Source organism: Myodes glareolus, chromosome 17 (assembly GCF_982192425.1).
Source record: "Myodes glareolus chromosome 17, mMyoGla1.1, whole genome shotgun sequence".
NCBI classification, from domain to species: domain Eukaryota; kingdom Metazoa; phylum Chordata; class Mammalia; order Rodentia; family Cricetidae; genus Myodes; species Myodes glareolus.
The window spans coordinates 48981664-48996713 of NC_142042.1; the positions used below are offsets into that span (position 1 = coordinate 48981664).

Below are 15050 nucleotides of genomic sequence, written 5' to 3' on the forward strand. Positions count from 1 at the left end.
CTGTGTTGTCCCAGTAAAGAAACAGGCGGGAGGAAGCTCATGATTGACCCACCTAACAAACAGTAGTTGAAGTTCCCAGGAGGAGCTGGTGGTAGGTACCTCACCTCTTCATGCTCCTCTGGATGCACCACTCAGCGTGAGCAGAGCCCACAGCTGCCAGCTGCAGCTTCTCTGCTGCCGGGAGTGCCGTGCCTTCAGCTGTACCAGGAGCTTTGGATTAGACTGGGAGCCATGTTCATAGGAGGAGAGCATTGCCTCATTTGGGAGTTTGTTTAGAGAGGAGGAAGGAGAATGGACCACAGTCCCCGGAGGCTGATGCTCAGCTCCAGATTGCAGTAAGTTCTCTCTTTAGCTCAGTCTGACCAGTCGAGGTTGTAGGGTTGTGGTTGTTTTATACCCAGTATCCTGGCTCCCTGTTTCCTCCCCTTGGCTCCCATCAGGCCCAGAACAAACGGCAAGGGAGAGGCATATAACAGGCTTAAAGATGCTTTTTTATTGGAAAGGAGTAAGAACAAGAGATTAGGAATAAGTATGCCAAGCTCAGGATAGGGATAAAATAAATAGTAACCGGAGAAGAGTTCCAACCCAACAAGGGTACCATTTGCCTCAAAGTCTGGGCCTGTTCATCTTCTTTGCTGTGTGATCTGGGATGTGTGGTTTGCCACAAACTGAAAGAGGACTTCTGAGGGCTCTAACTGGGTACCAAATACTCCGTCTTGGATATGAGAGGTCTTTGATCTTGGAGGTATTTGAGCTGGTATCTAATGACTCATCTAAAGGAAGAAAATAATTCAGATGCAGCTGGCGCCAAGTGAGGGATCCCCAGAGATCATACCATCAATATGATTAGAGCTCCCAGACACCTGAGTGGAGAAGCTGAGTCCCCAGAGGAATATCCCACACCTAGTGTTCCCAGTTCTCCCTTTCTCAGCCTGAGAGGATATAGAACCTCTGGGCGGGAGTCAGGGCCTCACCCCCAGCATCCTTCTAACAGCATCCAGCCGGGCCTGGATCCGTGACGCCTCCTGTGGGCACAGCATCTGCAGCTCCCCAGGTCTCATGTGGAGCAGCTGGTTCCCCATCAGGGACCCCAGGGTCCTTACGGTGCTGTAAATAACAACGGTGGAATCCATCAGAGGTGGGGTGGAAGAATGCTCAGCCTCAGGATTTGTGTAGAGAAGGCAAGTTGGGGGTGACAGGAATTAGGTATCTGCAGGTGCAGGAATAAGTCAGTCACAGAACTCCTAGGTTTGAGAGCACAGCACTTTAGAAGAGCATGTTCTGGAAGGGAGGGGTGGTGAAAGTGACAGGCCGGGTTCTTCCAGAATTCACTGCCCTTGACTCTTGCGCTCTCACGACATGTGGTGCCCTACCCTGGGCTCAGACAGGCAGCCTTCTCCTGTCCTCTTTCGCTGAGCCAAGAAAGCCTAAGATGGAATCATCACGCACAGTGGAAGCTAGGCTGCGTGTTAAGGGGCCTGCGGTTCTCACTTGAGCCCTTTACAAGGCTCTCCCCTCACCCCCCGCCCCCATGAGGCTGGGCACTCACATGGTGGAGAAGTTCTCTGCTTGTAGCCAGGCTGTGACTTCATCAGGCTTTGAGCTAAGACGAAGCATTGGAGCCTAGAATCAAGGATCCTTGAAGTCAGAGGTCATCCCTCCCACAGCCGTGCCCAGCTTCCCACATTGCACCCGTCTTCTACTGAGACCCACCAAGCTGCTTATCTTACTTCCTGGTTCTCTGGTTTGGCAGGGACCCTGACTTCATTTCTGTTCAGACCCTCCCATGAGCTTGCATGAACCCAGGAAGCATGCAGTGGTAGCGATGAAACTGAACTATGACCATCTCCGTTTGCCACCTCATCCTCCCTTCAGGACTCAGGGCTTCCTAGGCTGAGTGGTACCCTAAAGGATGGTTGTCTGTGGTCTCTAGGGCCTCCAGCAGGCAGGGGCTCCAGGATGTTGCTGGGAATGTAACCGGTCCGTCCTGCTTCATTTTTCACCAGCCACCAACGCTTGCTCTGGTCCAGGACCTACCGAGAATCACCCACGTCAGCCACCAGAACCTCTGTCCCCAAGGCTTCGTCCTTCCCTGGTCTTTCCCACTTTTCTTTTCCCTCTGGAAGCCGCCCACTCCAGGCGAACTTGACCTCCCACCAACCACCTCTTTTTCTGGCTTCAAGCATAGGCCTCACCTCCAGAATCTCCCCCTCGGCCACAGTCAGTTCGCGTGGATTCCTTGCTTCAAACTCATACAGGACTTGCATTTTCAGGATGGAGTCGGCAGGTATGGGACTGGAGCGTGGGAGGTTTGAGTCCTCGCTATGGTTGTATGGCTCATCCTGAGGGAAGTGTAGGCTGCTCCTCATCCTAGACCCTCTGAGTCGAGGTGAGAGGCAGAGTCAGGATGGCTGGACAGAAGGGAACTGTGCCCCTGCCCCAGCCACCTGAGCTCCAGATAGCTCCCAGTTACGGCCTGTTGGTGGCTTTGGGAGGTTTGATGGCACTAGTGTTAGGTGGGGATTCAGGTACAAGGTTTTGCCGACAGGGGTCAGGGAGGGCTCTGAAATGTCATTTATCTCTGAGAACATTTCTAGAAGTGGGGTGTTCTGGATCTTGATTCTGCTCTGAGCACTTTATACCTGAGCTTCGGGGACTCAGAGGCTACAAGAAGAATTCAGAGACTAGGTGGTAAGAAACTGCTTTTTCACCCAAGGTAGAAGAGAGACATCATCGCACATGTCCGTATCCAACTAAGAGTTAAGTACAAATGGTCTCTGGTATGTAATGATCCACGGGTATGAAGGCTCTGCTCTCTACCTCCCTCCTTGTGACTGTGAGCATCCACTAAACCTGTGACATACCGGAAGGAAATAGAGTTCTGGTTTCTTAGGGGTTCCTATAAGAAACAAAACCAGAGTGGGTTAGAACAGGAGGTACCCAGTACATTGGTGATTAGGGCTGCCCAACCATCACAGGCCTGCAACTCCTGCCTCTTGTCCATTGTCTGTCTCCCCATCAGGTGCCCATACCACCCACCCCTTAGTTGTTGTGTGGTTTTGATCTGGACTGGAAGAGCTTTGTGTAGGTCTCCGTGCTAAGCGACCCTTACCATGAAGTAGGGCTCTGGAATCTCCCAGCCGTCAGAGAATGTGGGTCGGTAGGGTGATGGTTCATCTCCTGTCCAGTCAGCCCTGAGGGGAGAACAAAGCTGGGTCTAGGACCACTGTGTGCCAGGCTGTGGGATGTGGGGAGGGGGTAGATGAGAAGGCCTAGCCTCAGGGATCTGTGGCTAATGGGGACATGGTGAATGTATGCTTATGACAGGTTACAGAGAACCCACAAAGGAGCAAATGGCTAAGCAAGAACAAGATTAACAGTGTTAAGTATCTGGGGGCAGCTTCACCTTGGTCCCAAAGGTATAGCTGTGTCACCTCCCTAGGGACACAGGGGACACTCAGTCACCCTCATTAAAGTTTAGAATTAAAGTGGTATAATCTAGAGTATTGGGGCTGGAAGACCCCTTTGGGGACTTTAAAGAGCAACCCTACCCCCTTTTATTTATTTATATTTAAAATAGATTTTTTTCATAAAATGCATTCTGATTATGATTTCTTCTCCCCCAACCCCTCCTAGATCCTTCCCTACTCCCCAAGCAACCAAATCCACACCCTTTCTTTTTCTCTCTCACTGGAATACAAACAAGCATCTAAAAAATGAAATAAAATGAGATAAAACAAATAAACCAGAGTAGGAGATAAACAAGCAAATGGAAGAAAAAGAGCCAAAGAAAAGGCTCCGGAAGCACATATAGATGTAGTGACACCCATGTGCACACATAGAGACAACCCATAAAAACACAAAACTGGGCATAACACCTGCAAGGTAAGAGAAGAGGAGGAGGAGAAGAGAAAAGAAGGAGGAGGAGAAAGGAGAAGGAGGAGGAAGAAGAGGAGGAAGAGAAGGAAGAAGAAGAGGAGGAGAAGAAGAAGGAGAAGAAGAAGGAGAAGGAGAAGGAAGGAGAAGGAGAAGGAAGGAGAAGGAGAAGAGCCCCTACAAAGCATTATGTGACAAAGAACCTTCAAAAAATGCCTTTGATTTCATTTTGTGTTACCAATACTTGGCCTAGGGCCTGGCTTTTAGAGTAGTTTGTACACCCAATGAGACTCCATTAGAGAAAAAAACAATTTTTCATTTGTGAACAGTTAGGTCACAGATGGAGGCTCATGTACACTTCCCCTCTCAGCACTGGGACCCCATCTGGCCCAGACCTGTGCAGGCCCTGTGCACGCTGCCACTGTCTCCATCCCACCCCCTCTAAAACACTTCTATTTTTGAGGCAGTGTTCACTGAGTTGTGCAAGCCCAGAACTCACTGTGTAGCTAGCTCTTGCTGACCCTGAACTTGCAGTCCTCCTGCCTCAGCTTCTCGGGTAGCTGAGATTACAGGTCTGTGCCCCACGCCTGGCCCGTTCAGTATTTTTCTAACCTGTTCGCCGTGTCCCCACCGCAGCTCTCTGTCCTTCTGGCTAAGCAGCATGAAGAACTTCCATCAAGGGAGACACATCGCAGTGGGGCTGCTCTGCCTGATGCCAGGATGGGCTCCTACATGCCTCTCACCTCCCCCTTGCCCACAGCCCAGGACCACGCCATTTCTAGACTCCAGGTTTATCTGCCCCTGAATGCTCCCTCGCCCCTCGAAGTTCCTCTCCTTGCCTCACTGGGACAGCAAGAAAAAAAACCCTTCAAAGTTAGTACAGCCTCTCTCACTCGTTCTGTTTCTTACTGTGCTGCACTTCCTGGCTGGGGGCGGGGCTGTCTTCCTATCACTATGGCTGCAGCATAGGCAGGAGCTAATACTAATGACAATTCTTATTCAGGAAGAGGAAATTCTTCATCAGTGGTGTTTTCTCTGTGCCCTAGAAACATGCTCGGGTCTTCTGCTGACCAGGTTACAACTTCCTTTAAGCTATGGTCCTGACTGTCTCTTTACCAAGCCTCCTGGGAATGTGCGTTCATGCCCTCCCTATGCTATGCTTCCTTACCTCTGGCTGCAGCCTCTGCCCCCTACTGGACTGAAACCGGTGCACTGAAAGTTCTGATTATCAGGCTGGAGATGTGTTTTCCAGCTGAGTGGGGGAGTGCTTGCCTAACATGCGCAAGGCTCTGTGCTTGGTCTCTACCCGTGGGGATGGGGTGATCCTGATTATCTGTTCTCCAAGTCCAGAGACTGTTCCCCATCTTCCTGGGTCACCCGACCGTTTAGTGTTACTTAAAACTTTGGGTCATTTTGTCTAAAATGTAATTGGACGGAAATTCAGCTCTTTTAAGGACTTTTATGTGTCTTTTATTTTCTGTATTTCTTTCATGTTAATCTATTCACTTCTAGTTATTTTGAGAAATTAGGGATTTTTTAGGGCATATCTGACTTGATGGATTATTCATCAAATCTGTGCCATTTTATTAATACTGGGATTGTTCTGCTTCTTCATGGATATTGCTAAAATTATATCTGCCGACCCAGTCTTCCATGTTGCAAATGTGCGTGCGTGCATGCATGCCTGCATGCTTGCGTGTGTGTATGCATGTGTGTGGTATATCCTACATCCTCATCTTGGTTTGGGGTGTGCACATGTGTGTGCTTGTGCATATGGAGGACAGAGGTTGATGCCATCTCCACCTAACTTTTTAGGACACAGTCTCCAATTTAACCTGGTGTGCTTCTCTTCAGCTAGATTGGCTGTCACTCCAGGACCCTCCTTTGTCTACCCTGACTCTCACACTGGGGTTACAGGCATGCTGCCATGCCTGGCCTTTATATGAGAGCTGGGAATTCAAACTCAGGTCCTCAGACGTGTGCAGCAGGCACGTTACAGACTATTCCTCAAATTTTCTGAGTAATACTGGGTTTAGAAGCATAAAACGACATGCCTAATGTTGTGGAATATTTCTACACTGTGTGAAGATGTGTTACTGCAATTGGTACAATAAAAAGATGAATGGCCAATAGCTAGGCAGGAGAGGATAGGCGGAATTTCCAGGGAGAGAGAGGAAGAGTAGAAGAAATCTAGGCACATAGTCATCAGCTCGACACAGAGGAAGCAGGATGGGCAGTATGGAGACGAGGTAACGCCCCGTGGCAGAACATAGATTCATATAAATGGGTTCATATAAGTTACAAGAGCTAGTTGAGGACAAGCCTAAGCTAGGGCCAAGCTTTCATAATTATTAATAAGTCTCCGTGTCACTACTTGTGGGCTGGCAGGCCTGATGAGAAAGTCCTACTACAACATAGCATGGACATTCCACGTTAAAGGGCCAGAACGAAAGCATTGGAGGCCTTGTCTTGGTCCACCACAGACCCTGCTCTCCTCTCCTGCTAGCACTGCACATCAAAGCTGTCCCCGTGGGTGAGTGAGCCCAGTGCAGCTACAGCATCCAGTGTCTAAGGCATTATAAGAGGTCCAGACTTTATAAATCCCTTCCTCTGAGTGGCTAGACAAACCACATAAAACAGATCCTTTGGGCTTCAGCGATCCAAATGTCCATTGATGAATAAAGGATCAACAAAATACGACTTGTCCATACGAGGGAATGTTAGTCCACCACAAAAGGGAGGAAATTCTGACACATGCAACAACACGGATGAATTTTGAGGACATACTGATAAAATCAGCTGGCCACAAAAGGATGAACCATGTCTTACTTCACTTATGTGAAGTGCCCAGAATAGGCAAACTGATATGAACATAGAGCAAGGGTAGCCAGGGGGAGACGGTGAATTAGTCTTTACCAGATTGGGGTGAGGAAGTTCTAGAGCTAGAGAGTGGTGCCGGGGCACAGTATCAATATATACTTAATGCTACTGAATTATATACTGAAATCTGTACATTATCGTGTTATGTATATTCTACCATCAAAATAAGTACTGAAACTAAGCAAACTGGAGAAAACTTCACATGGGCCTGAATTGAAAAGAACTGCTCTTTAGGCAAATGTGTGGGAGTTTCCTGCCCAAGCCCCAGACTCTCAAATGACTTGTCTCCCTGCTGATGGCTCTGGGCTCTTGGTATTTTCTTCTTATTTTGATTACCTCTGCTCTTTGTGTTCTCTTTTTAGATCTCTCTCTCTCTCTCTCTCTCTTCTTTCTGGACAGGGTTTTTCAGTGTTGCCCTAGCTGTCCTGGAACTCAGTTTGTATACCAGATTAGCCTTAAACTCACAGAGGTCCACCTGCCTCTGCCTCCAGCTTCCCAAGTGCTGGGCTTAAAGGCGTGAGTCACCACACCCAGCAGTTCTGTAATTCCCTTTTGCCTTCTTCCTACTTTTCCTTCTACCTTAGAGCAACAATTTCTTCTGCTACCAACCACACTCGAGGAAGCAAGGTCAGGGGCTCCCAGTGGATCTCTCACAGGCCTCTCATTGTGGCTACCTGACACTCTGAGACTGATCTTTCCCATAATTGGGGTCTCACAGCTGGGGACCCAGATGTGTGGCCTCTGTAGACTACTCCTGTGACATGTTGTCCAGGTTTCCAAGTGAGTTTCCTTCCCAATCCCCAGGTTCTCTAACTGGCCCTATGTCCACCCCTTCAGCTACAGCATCTTTGCTTGCTGGGTCAACTTTTGGATGTCACATCTGTGACATCTCTTTTGTCAGACATTCTTAAATTCTGAGCTGGACTAAGATCAAGTTTTCACTTTGTCCCTGGTGAAAATGAACATACATTTTAGTAGAAGGTTTGCATTTTTCCCCCTCTGAAGTAATGTGTTTCTTCACTGGGTAAAGGCAGTGTTTAGTAAAAAGTTGGGAACTCCGTGTAGAGTCCCCCACATTCTTGATATGTCTCTGGTTTATGATAGCGTACCACCAGGCCGCACGTCCTGCCCTGCTTTGGTTCCTCCACACCCGTTGTCTTCACTTACTGGCTGGTGGTCCAGGCGGTGCCTAGCGACTTCCAGAGAGCATTCTCGGGTGGGCTTAGACAGGACTGTAGCAGGTTTATGGCTTTGGGGGTGAGGAGGGGTGAGATCACTTTAGCTGTAAGGCCATCCTCAGGGCACTGTTCCAGGATCTGGAGGAGCAGTGGAAAGAGGGGTTCAGAAAGGAGTAGGAATTGTCCAGAGATCCCTCAGCTCTGTCTCCTCGCTTACTGCCTGTCCCCCTGCTTCCTGTCTGTCCCCCACTTCCTGCCTGTCCCCTCAAATACTGGTGTCCTTGACTCTGTTGCCAGCCCCTCAGGTCTGCTGGGGGTTTTGTCTTGAGTGGTATCCTGGCATAAAGATGCATGTTGAATAAAGGGCAGCTCCCACAGTTCCCTCTGCCCCTGCTGTGTTCTTTCCTCTGCTCCTCCTTGGCTTTACCTTGTCCCCTTTGCCACCCCATCTGCACTCCACTCACGAATTTCAGGGTTTGGAAGAGGAGGTTCACGAACTCAGGAGCACTTGTTTCCTGCAGCCTTAAGGCCAGCTTCCCCTGAAGACACAGCTCAATGTTGGTTTCCATCCGGCATTTCCCTTCACCAGAACCCTAGCACCCCATAAGTATGTTGCACCCTTCAAAAGTCCCCCGAGAAGGAGAAGCTGGAGCCGGGAAAGGTTTAGGTGGCTCACATCAGAGAGAGAGGAGTTAGGGGAGAAAGGCCCAGAACTGGTCAGAGCCACTAACCAGGAGGTTGAAGCTGAACTTGATCTTTTGGAAACAGTCAATGTACTGTGCTGTTGTTATCTCTGTGGGAGAAGGAATAAAGGTAAGGTTTCCACGTCCTGCCAAGACACCCCTGCTCCTCTCCCTTGGCATGAAGTGCTTACTGTTTTGAGCCTTCTTCTTTTTCCTTCCAAGTTTTCTCTTCTTGCGACTGTCCTTTGCCTTGGCCTCCTTCAGCTTCCCAGTGAACAGCTCAATGTCACTCAGGAGATGGTTCAGCACCTCCTGGACCCCCAACAACACATGGCCTTGAGTGGACAGTCATGAAAACCCAGAAACTCCCCGCCCTAGCCCTGCTGTCATCCCACCAAAACTCCCAGCCTCAATCCCATTCCTGCCCTGTCTATCCTGTGCATCTGGGTTCCTGAGAATTGGTCCTCCCTTCTCCCAAGCCCAGGAAGCGCCAGCAAGCCTCCAACCACCTTCAGTTACCTCATCCATCTCCAGGTCCTCAGGAGATGGAGCACGCCTTGGGGGAGGAGGCAGAGTGAAGTCACTTGGTTCTCGGGCACCTGGGTAGAGTGCCAGGGACCTTGGGGATGGTGGGATGCCTGCAATGGATGGGGAGGGACCATGACCCTAGAACTTCTTTGACTTGATCCAAACCTTTTCCTCCACTCGCTTTCAGACACAAACTTACTTCGTTCTGGGGTCATGTGGTGTGGCTGTTCTGGAGGAAACCTCTGCTCTGGAGGAAACCTTTGCTCTGGAAGGGACCTCCGTTCTGGAGAGTACCTCTGCTCTGGAGGGGACCTCCGTTCTGGAGAGTACCTCTGCTCCAGAGGGGGTGCCTGTTGTATAGGGAACGACCTTTCCGGAGAATACCCCTTCCATCTGTCCTGACCTGGATGAAGGACTCCATATCGAGGTCTGTTGGGGGCATGGGAAAAGATACAACTTTGATAAAGTTCTTGAGAAGGATAGCTAAGCCCACACTTCTGCCCCAGGACCCATGGGCACCACCATCTCTCTCTAGGAACCCCACTCCTGTTCCTTAGTCTCTACTTGAGCCTTCCCACTCCACCATCCTTCACCTGCCTGGTTCCTGGGCCTCCCTGGGTTCTATAACAGCTTCTGGACACAGTATCCAATGCACTCAATACATTCCCAATCCCAACACCCTTCATTGAACTAAGCCTTTATAGTCCTTGGTATGTGTTTGTTAGGTCCCAGGATCATGAGTTTTCCACATATGTAGCCAGGATATGACCCTCAGGTCTGAGTTAGGAGGCCCTGTATGTTGCTGGGCAGAAGCAGCCTACCTTTCTTCTAGTTCTTCCTCCAGGGCCTTCTGCAGGCTTGTCCTCAGTTGCTCTGCCTGGAGGAAGCAGCAGTTATTATGTGTGTGAATGTGCGTGTGTGTGTGTGTGTGTGTGTGTGTGTGTGTGTGTGTGTGTGATGGTCACTAAACTCCACCCTTGACCATTCTACCCAGTCACTCACCCCTACTTCCTGGCATTGGAAGAGCAAAGTGCTGGTACCCGGCAGGCCAGACTCCTGCACGGTGACTGATAGGATGGAGTTGTAGGAGCAGGTGTTGAGCGCTACATCCATGGCCTTGATGTTGTCCAGGCGGTAAGAATCCAGGTTCTCCTAAAGCAGGTGGAAAGGCCAAATGTGGGGAGGTCATGGAGCACCCCGAGACTGTAAAAAGGCCATCCCTGTTCTCTGGTGGGCTGGGTAGAGTCTCTACCCCGATTCTTATGCCTCTTATCCCCAGACTTTGTCCTGCTTCTCCCTGGTTTGGGATGTGTATTGAACATGGAGAGGCACTGAGGGGCAGGTGGAGAGCTCGGATGTTGCTCTTTAGCATCCTGGGTTAGCCAGGGCCCACAGCTGGGTTTGTCGAGAAGGCTGACCTTAGTCTCAATGTCCAGCAGCTGGAGCCAGCCATCTCTGACCTGCAGGAGCAGATCTTGGCTCCACACTCGCCCCTGCGCGTCCATCTCCTGAAGCTTCTGTAGGGCATCCTTCGGTTCCCGGATTCTCTGTGTCCCCAGCTTACATGTCATCAGATGCTAAGGGGACAGGAAGAGACTGGCGTTGGGAGAAGGTTTGGAGAGAGGATCCCAGATGGCAGCAGGCAGGGAAAAGGAAGGGGAGGAGGAAGGTGTGTCCTTGGCTCCCCCTGTGGGGAGGTCATTCTTTTCAATAAAGCAAGAGCCTAAAGAGGTTGTCTTCTTGACGAGGCTAGTCTAGAACTAGGTCTAGGGCTAAGGGCTTCTGGGACTCCAAAGGAAACATCATTAAGGTGACTGGGTGGTCAGGGGCATGAGTCCCAATCATCCAACAGTCATTCGTGTGGGCTACAGGACCTTTCTGGTTCCCTTCGCTGCCTTGAGGAACTATTGTCTTCAGGTTGCCCCCCGCCCTGCTTGCTGACCTCACAAGCCTTTTTCCATACTCTTGCCCACACCCAGATGTCTTTCCAACTGTGCCAACCCAGTGCCTGGGGACTCTCAGGAAGATCCTCTTTCTGAGTCTTGCACAGAGAGAGCTCTAGCCATTGCTGGCTCCCAGGACCTTGCCTTCTGCTGGTCCCATTGTTTGGCAGCTTTTCCCTGGGTGACCTTCCTCTAGGCATCCCTCGCCTCCCTCAGCCACATGTTGCCTTCCTGAGTCATCCACCACTTTCTCCAGTCTTCTGCTGGAGAGAAGCCGTCTACCTCCTGCCCCTGGACCCTCGATCCTCCCTCCTGCCTGGGTGTGGCCCCCTCTCACTGCATTCACACCGCCAGGACCTCAACAGAGCCTACTGGCCAGTCGCCTTGACTGCACCTCCTCTTGCTCTTGCCTGATGGGTCTCAGTGAAGCCGGTTCCCAGCCTCAACTCTCCAGAGACGCTGAACAATGACTGGGGAGCCCCTTCTCTACTGCACTCTAGGTGTCCTACTTGTCTTAGTACCTGAGGCTACCAGGGTGGGGGTGAGTTCTGTGCCCTCTCCCGTGCCACTTCCATGTCCCTAGTTGAGCAAGCTCTCTGACCACATCCTTGAAGTTTAAAAGCCAATTCAAATGACCAGATCTCAGAGTGCCAGCTATCCATTTGGGTGGGGCCAGAGACTCCATTCCGGTGGCTCAGCCTGGCCCGGGAGTACAACTCTCCCCCTCTGCGACACTGTCCCTTACAGCTGCCTCACACCTTCTTCCCCACAGCCATATGCAATCCTGAACGAAGTACAGGAGGTGGGTTGGAAAACGAAAGGGTTGGTAGGATGGCTTTCTATGGGTCTTGACTATTTCCTCTGTCACTTCTGTCTAGGAACCCAATATCCACTCCCACCACCTCCAGCCGGGCCTGCTCTCCTCACCCTCGGCCCGCTCTCTACTCCCCTGAACTTGGCAGGTGTTCAGGCCTCAGGCTTTCTGAGTCTGACTGCACAGAGTTCGGTCAGGTTGATCCGTCGCACCAGGGTCAGGTGTATCTATGTTCTGGCAAGGCAAGACACACCGGGACTCGTAGCTTTACTCAGAAACTGCCTGGGGCCCAGGGGTACTCACCTCCACCCTGTGCTGTAGGAGGGTAGGTTCTGAGGCCACGCTCTGGGAATACTCCTTCCGGTGCACTGTGGGTACAGAGTCAAGGACAGGGGCAGCAGAAGCGAGGTTAGGTTTGGACAATTGCCGGGGCGGCGGAGAAGACGGGGTTTGGGGAGCTTGGCCCAGAGGGGAGCTGAGTAGGGTAGGCGAGGCGGAAAGCTTACAGTAGATGGCTCTGCTGCTGGGCCGTGACATGTTGACACTGATGAGGGCAGCTTCCTAGAATCACAACGAACCAGGGACAGCCGCTGGACAAAGGAACAGAAATATAAGGCCCAGGGGCTGCTGCTCTGACCTGGGGACCCTGTGATCCGATCCGAAGCCCTTAGCTCCAGGGGAGCTACTCAGAATCTTCTGCATCTAATACCCTGCCCAAGAAGCCTGTCTTGTTAGGCTTGGAGGTCATGAACCAGGGGAGACAATGTCTAGGTCAGGGGGACACGACATGAATGGCCTCCCATGATTTGAATCTGGGTTCGGATCTTACTCCAGGACCAGATGTGAAAGATGCCATGAATGAATCGCTTCTGTGGGGAGGGCAGAGGGCTCACTTGCTCTCCCTGCCATAGCAAGCCGCTTGACCAGGCCTGCTTTAATTCTGCAAACAGGGAGGAACATCCCACTAATGACCATGCCAGGAAGAATGTATTTAAGTGTGAGTCTCTCTCTCTCTCTCTCTCTCTCTCCCTCCCTCCCTCCCTCCCTCCCTCCCTCCCTCCCTGCCACCTCTCAGATACAGAGATAGCTAGAAGACAGACAGGCAGACATATATGGGAGGGGGTGCTGTGTGAAACTTGCCGGGACCTACACTCTTCTGGTTCCTGACCACCACTCCTCCCTCTTTTCCCTCTGGTGTTCCAAATTCTCCCCCAAGTACACCCTCTCCAACTCTGTAAATCCAGCTCACAGTCAACTGACTGCTAAAACCTTCTTTAACCACCCCCTGCCCAGAGCGTTCCCAAATGTTGTTTTCAACACTGCCCATTCCTCTCTAACAGCAGGAGTGGTCACGGTAGTCCTGCGACACTCTGAGCCTGCTGCCAAGCCCCTCGGGACCCTACCTCACCTAGTCTCCGCCACTATCCATCCACCGTACCTACACAACACCAAATGGTGAGCACCACTCCAAGGATTTTGCCTTCAGTGACCCAGCTAGTACTCAAAACAATGCCAGAAGCTGGGTGGTAGTGGCACACACCTTTAATCCCATCACTCGGGAGGCAGAGGCAGGCGGATCTCTGTGAGTTCGAGGCCAGCCTGTTCGACAAGAGCTAGTTCCAGGACAGGCTCCAAAGCTACAGAAAAACCCTGTCTTGAAAAACCAATAAATAAATAAATTAATTAAAATTAAAAAAGACCAACAATCAAAAAACAACACCAGAGCCAGAGCCATTACTCTCACTTCTCAGAGGAGGACTCTCATGTTCAAAAAGAACAGCAGGCTAGGAGCTGTTGAATAGGGAAGTGGTGTCTGCCTTACAAATGTGTCCCTGTCACTAGGTGGTGGACCATAGAGGGGGCGCAGAAACATCTTTTGAAATGGAGTGGAGTTAAATGCCATGGATCTGTATGTGTCGGGTGTATGCAGGAGTGAAGGGAATGCGTTGTTTGTACGAATTTGTAGTGATTTTGTGAATCCCCCCCAAGCATCTGCCTGCTTGGTGCATGTCAGTTGCATATCCTGGCCAAAGTGTACGGAAGTGCCCATACCTGTTTATTGGACTGTTATGAAAATGACGGGGATCTGTTACGGTGACTCACAGATGGAAAAAACGATTCGCCAGCGGGCGTCGTGGGAACAGAGGAGGCGGCTGGTCTCCATATCCCCCCCACACACTGGGGCTGGAGAGAACCCCTTTCCTAGATCAGAGCAAGGGCTGGAAGCCTGACCCTTCCCTCTGCCCCTTCACCTCCCTGGCCTGTGGCATTCAATTCCTGCTTCTAAATGAAAGAACAAAGAGCCCTGCTCTGCTCAGCCCTGCCCGCTCTTTCACACATTATGGTTCTTCTAAGTCACCAAGGGTTCCTGTGGGCTGACAGAGGTGGTTCAACAGCTACTGCTAAAGACCCTGCACTGCAGGGCTGAGGTGCTGTTTGCCCTGCCTGGCCCCTTTTAGCGGCCTTTGCTTTCCCTTGTATAGGTGGATAAAACAAGGTAGGGGGATGTACATGGCTGACCCCGGGGGAAGCCTTCGGGAGCCTCTTGCTCTTTCTGGTCTCCAGCCAGCGACGAAGTTCCTGGGGCTAGTCTTTGCTCCTAAACCTGAGATGAGGCTGCGAGATACCCCAACCCTGGGAAACCACAGGTGTGCCCACGTTGGCCCCAAGCTCTCCCATCCTTGTTATCCCCTGGTAATTGGCTCTTACCTGAGTACCAGTGTAGCCGGATGTCTGGTCCCCCGGGAGGCCGATGGTTGAGCCAGTGGTCCAGTGCCGTTGGAGGGAGAACTGTTTGGCCTCTCTGCCAGCTGCCTCAGGCAGAGACCTACTGACGATCAGGTGGCCTGTGAGGAAGCGGGCTTTGAAGAAGCCACACCTGTGGTCTTTGGACTCTGGAGGGTGGGGAGGCCTCTCAGGCCGCCAACCACCCAGCACTGAAGTGGACCCGAGGAAGTGTCAGTGGTGACAGGTGTCAGAGCTTGACCGGAGACCCCTGCTTCCCAAGCTTCCTCCTTGTTGACCTCTGGCCTTGGGTGTGGTCCCTCATCTCCCCACTTTTCCCATACCTCCTCTGGGGCCCTGGGTTAGTATCGGGCACTGGGGTCACAAACAAAAGTTCTCATGAGTCCTTTTTCTGTGTGAGGGG

General features: G+C 51.3%; 1 protein-coding gene across 9 annotated transcripts; it reads right to left on the reverse strand.

The window, feature by feature from the left end:
• Positions 1-470: 470 nt before the first annotated feature.
• Positions 471-14776, reverse strand: Eps8l3 (EPS8 signaling adaptor L3). Of its 9 annotated transcripts, XM_048443450.3 has the most exons (20): positions 14612-14771; positions 13443-13556; positions 12409-12463; positions 12206-12270; positions 10564-10722; positions 10148-10297; positions 9967-10022; positions 9345-9574; positions 9137-9255; positions 8809-8929; positions 8666-8727; positions 8399-8473; positions 7924-8072; positions 3113-3194; positions 2865-2899; positions 2196-2379; positions 1905-2033; positions 1550-1623; positions 975-1107; positions 471-773 (listed from the first exon to the last, which is right to left on the reverse strand). In XM_048443450.3, exons 2-20 carry the CDS (start codon positions 13452-13454, stop codon positions 762-764), a joined length of 1902 nt encoding a protein of 633 aa, XP_048299407.3. In that variant the 5' UTR covers positions 13455-13556; positions 14612-14771; the 3' UTR covers positions 471-761. The 9 variants fall into 9 exon arrangements, with proteins under 9 accessions (XP_048299407.3, XP_085533966.2, XP_085533971.2 ...); XM_085677840.2 differs by having other exon boundaries at positions 8666-8929; positions 13443-13552; positions 14612-14774; XM_085677845.2 differs by having other exon boundaries at positions 8666-8929; positions 14612-14769.
• Between the last annotated feature and the right edge of the window lie 274 nt (positions 14777-15050).

Coding starts and splice junctions, on each gene's coding strand:
- Eps8l3 (XM_085677840.2), bottom strand. Junction 2,900..3,112: donor TTCCAGAGCCCTACTTCATG/GTAAGGGTCGCT, acceptor TGTTTCTTATAG/GAACCCCTAAGAAACCAGAA. Junction 2,380..2,864: donor CAGAACTCTATTTCCTTCCG/GTATGTCACAGG, acceptor ACCTCGACTCAG/AGGGTCTAGGATGAGGAGCA.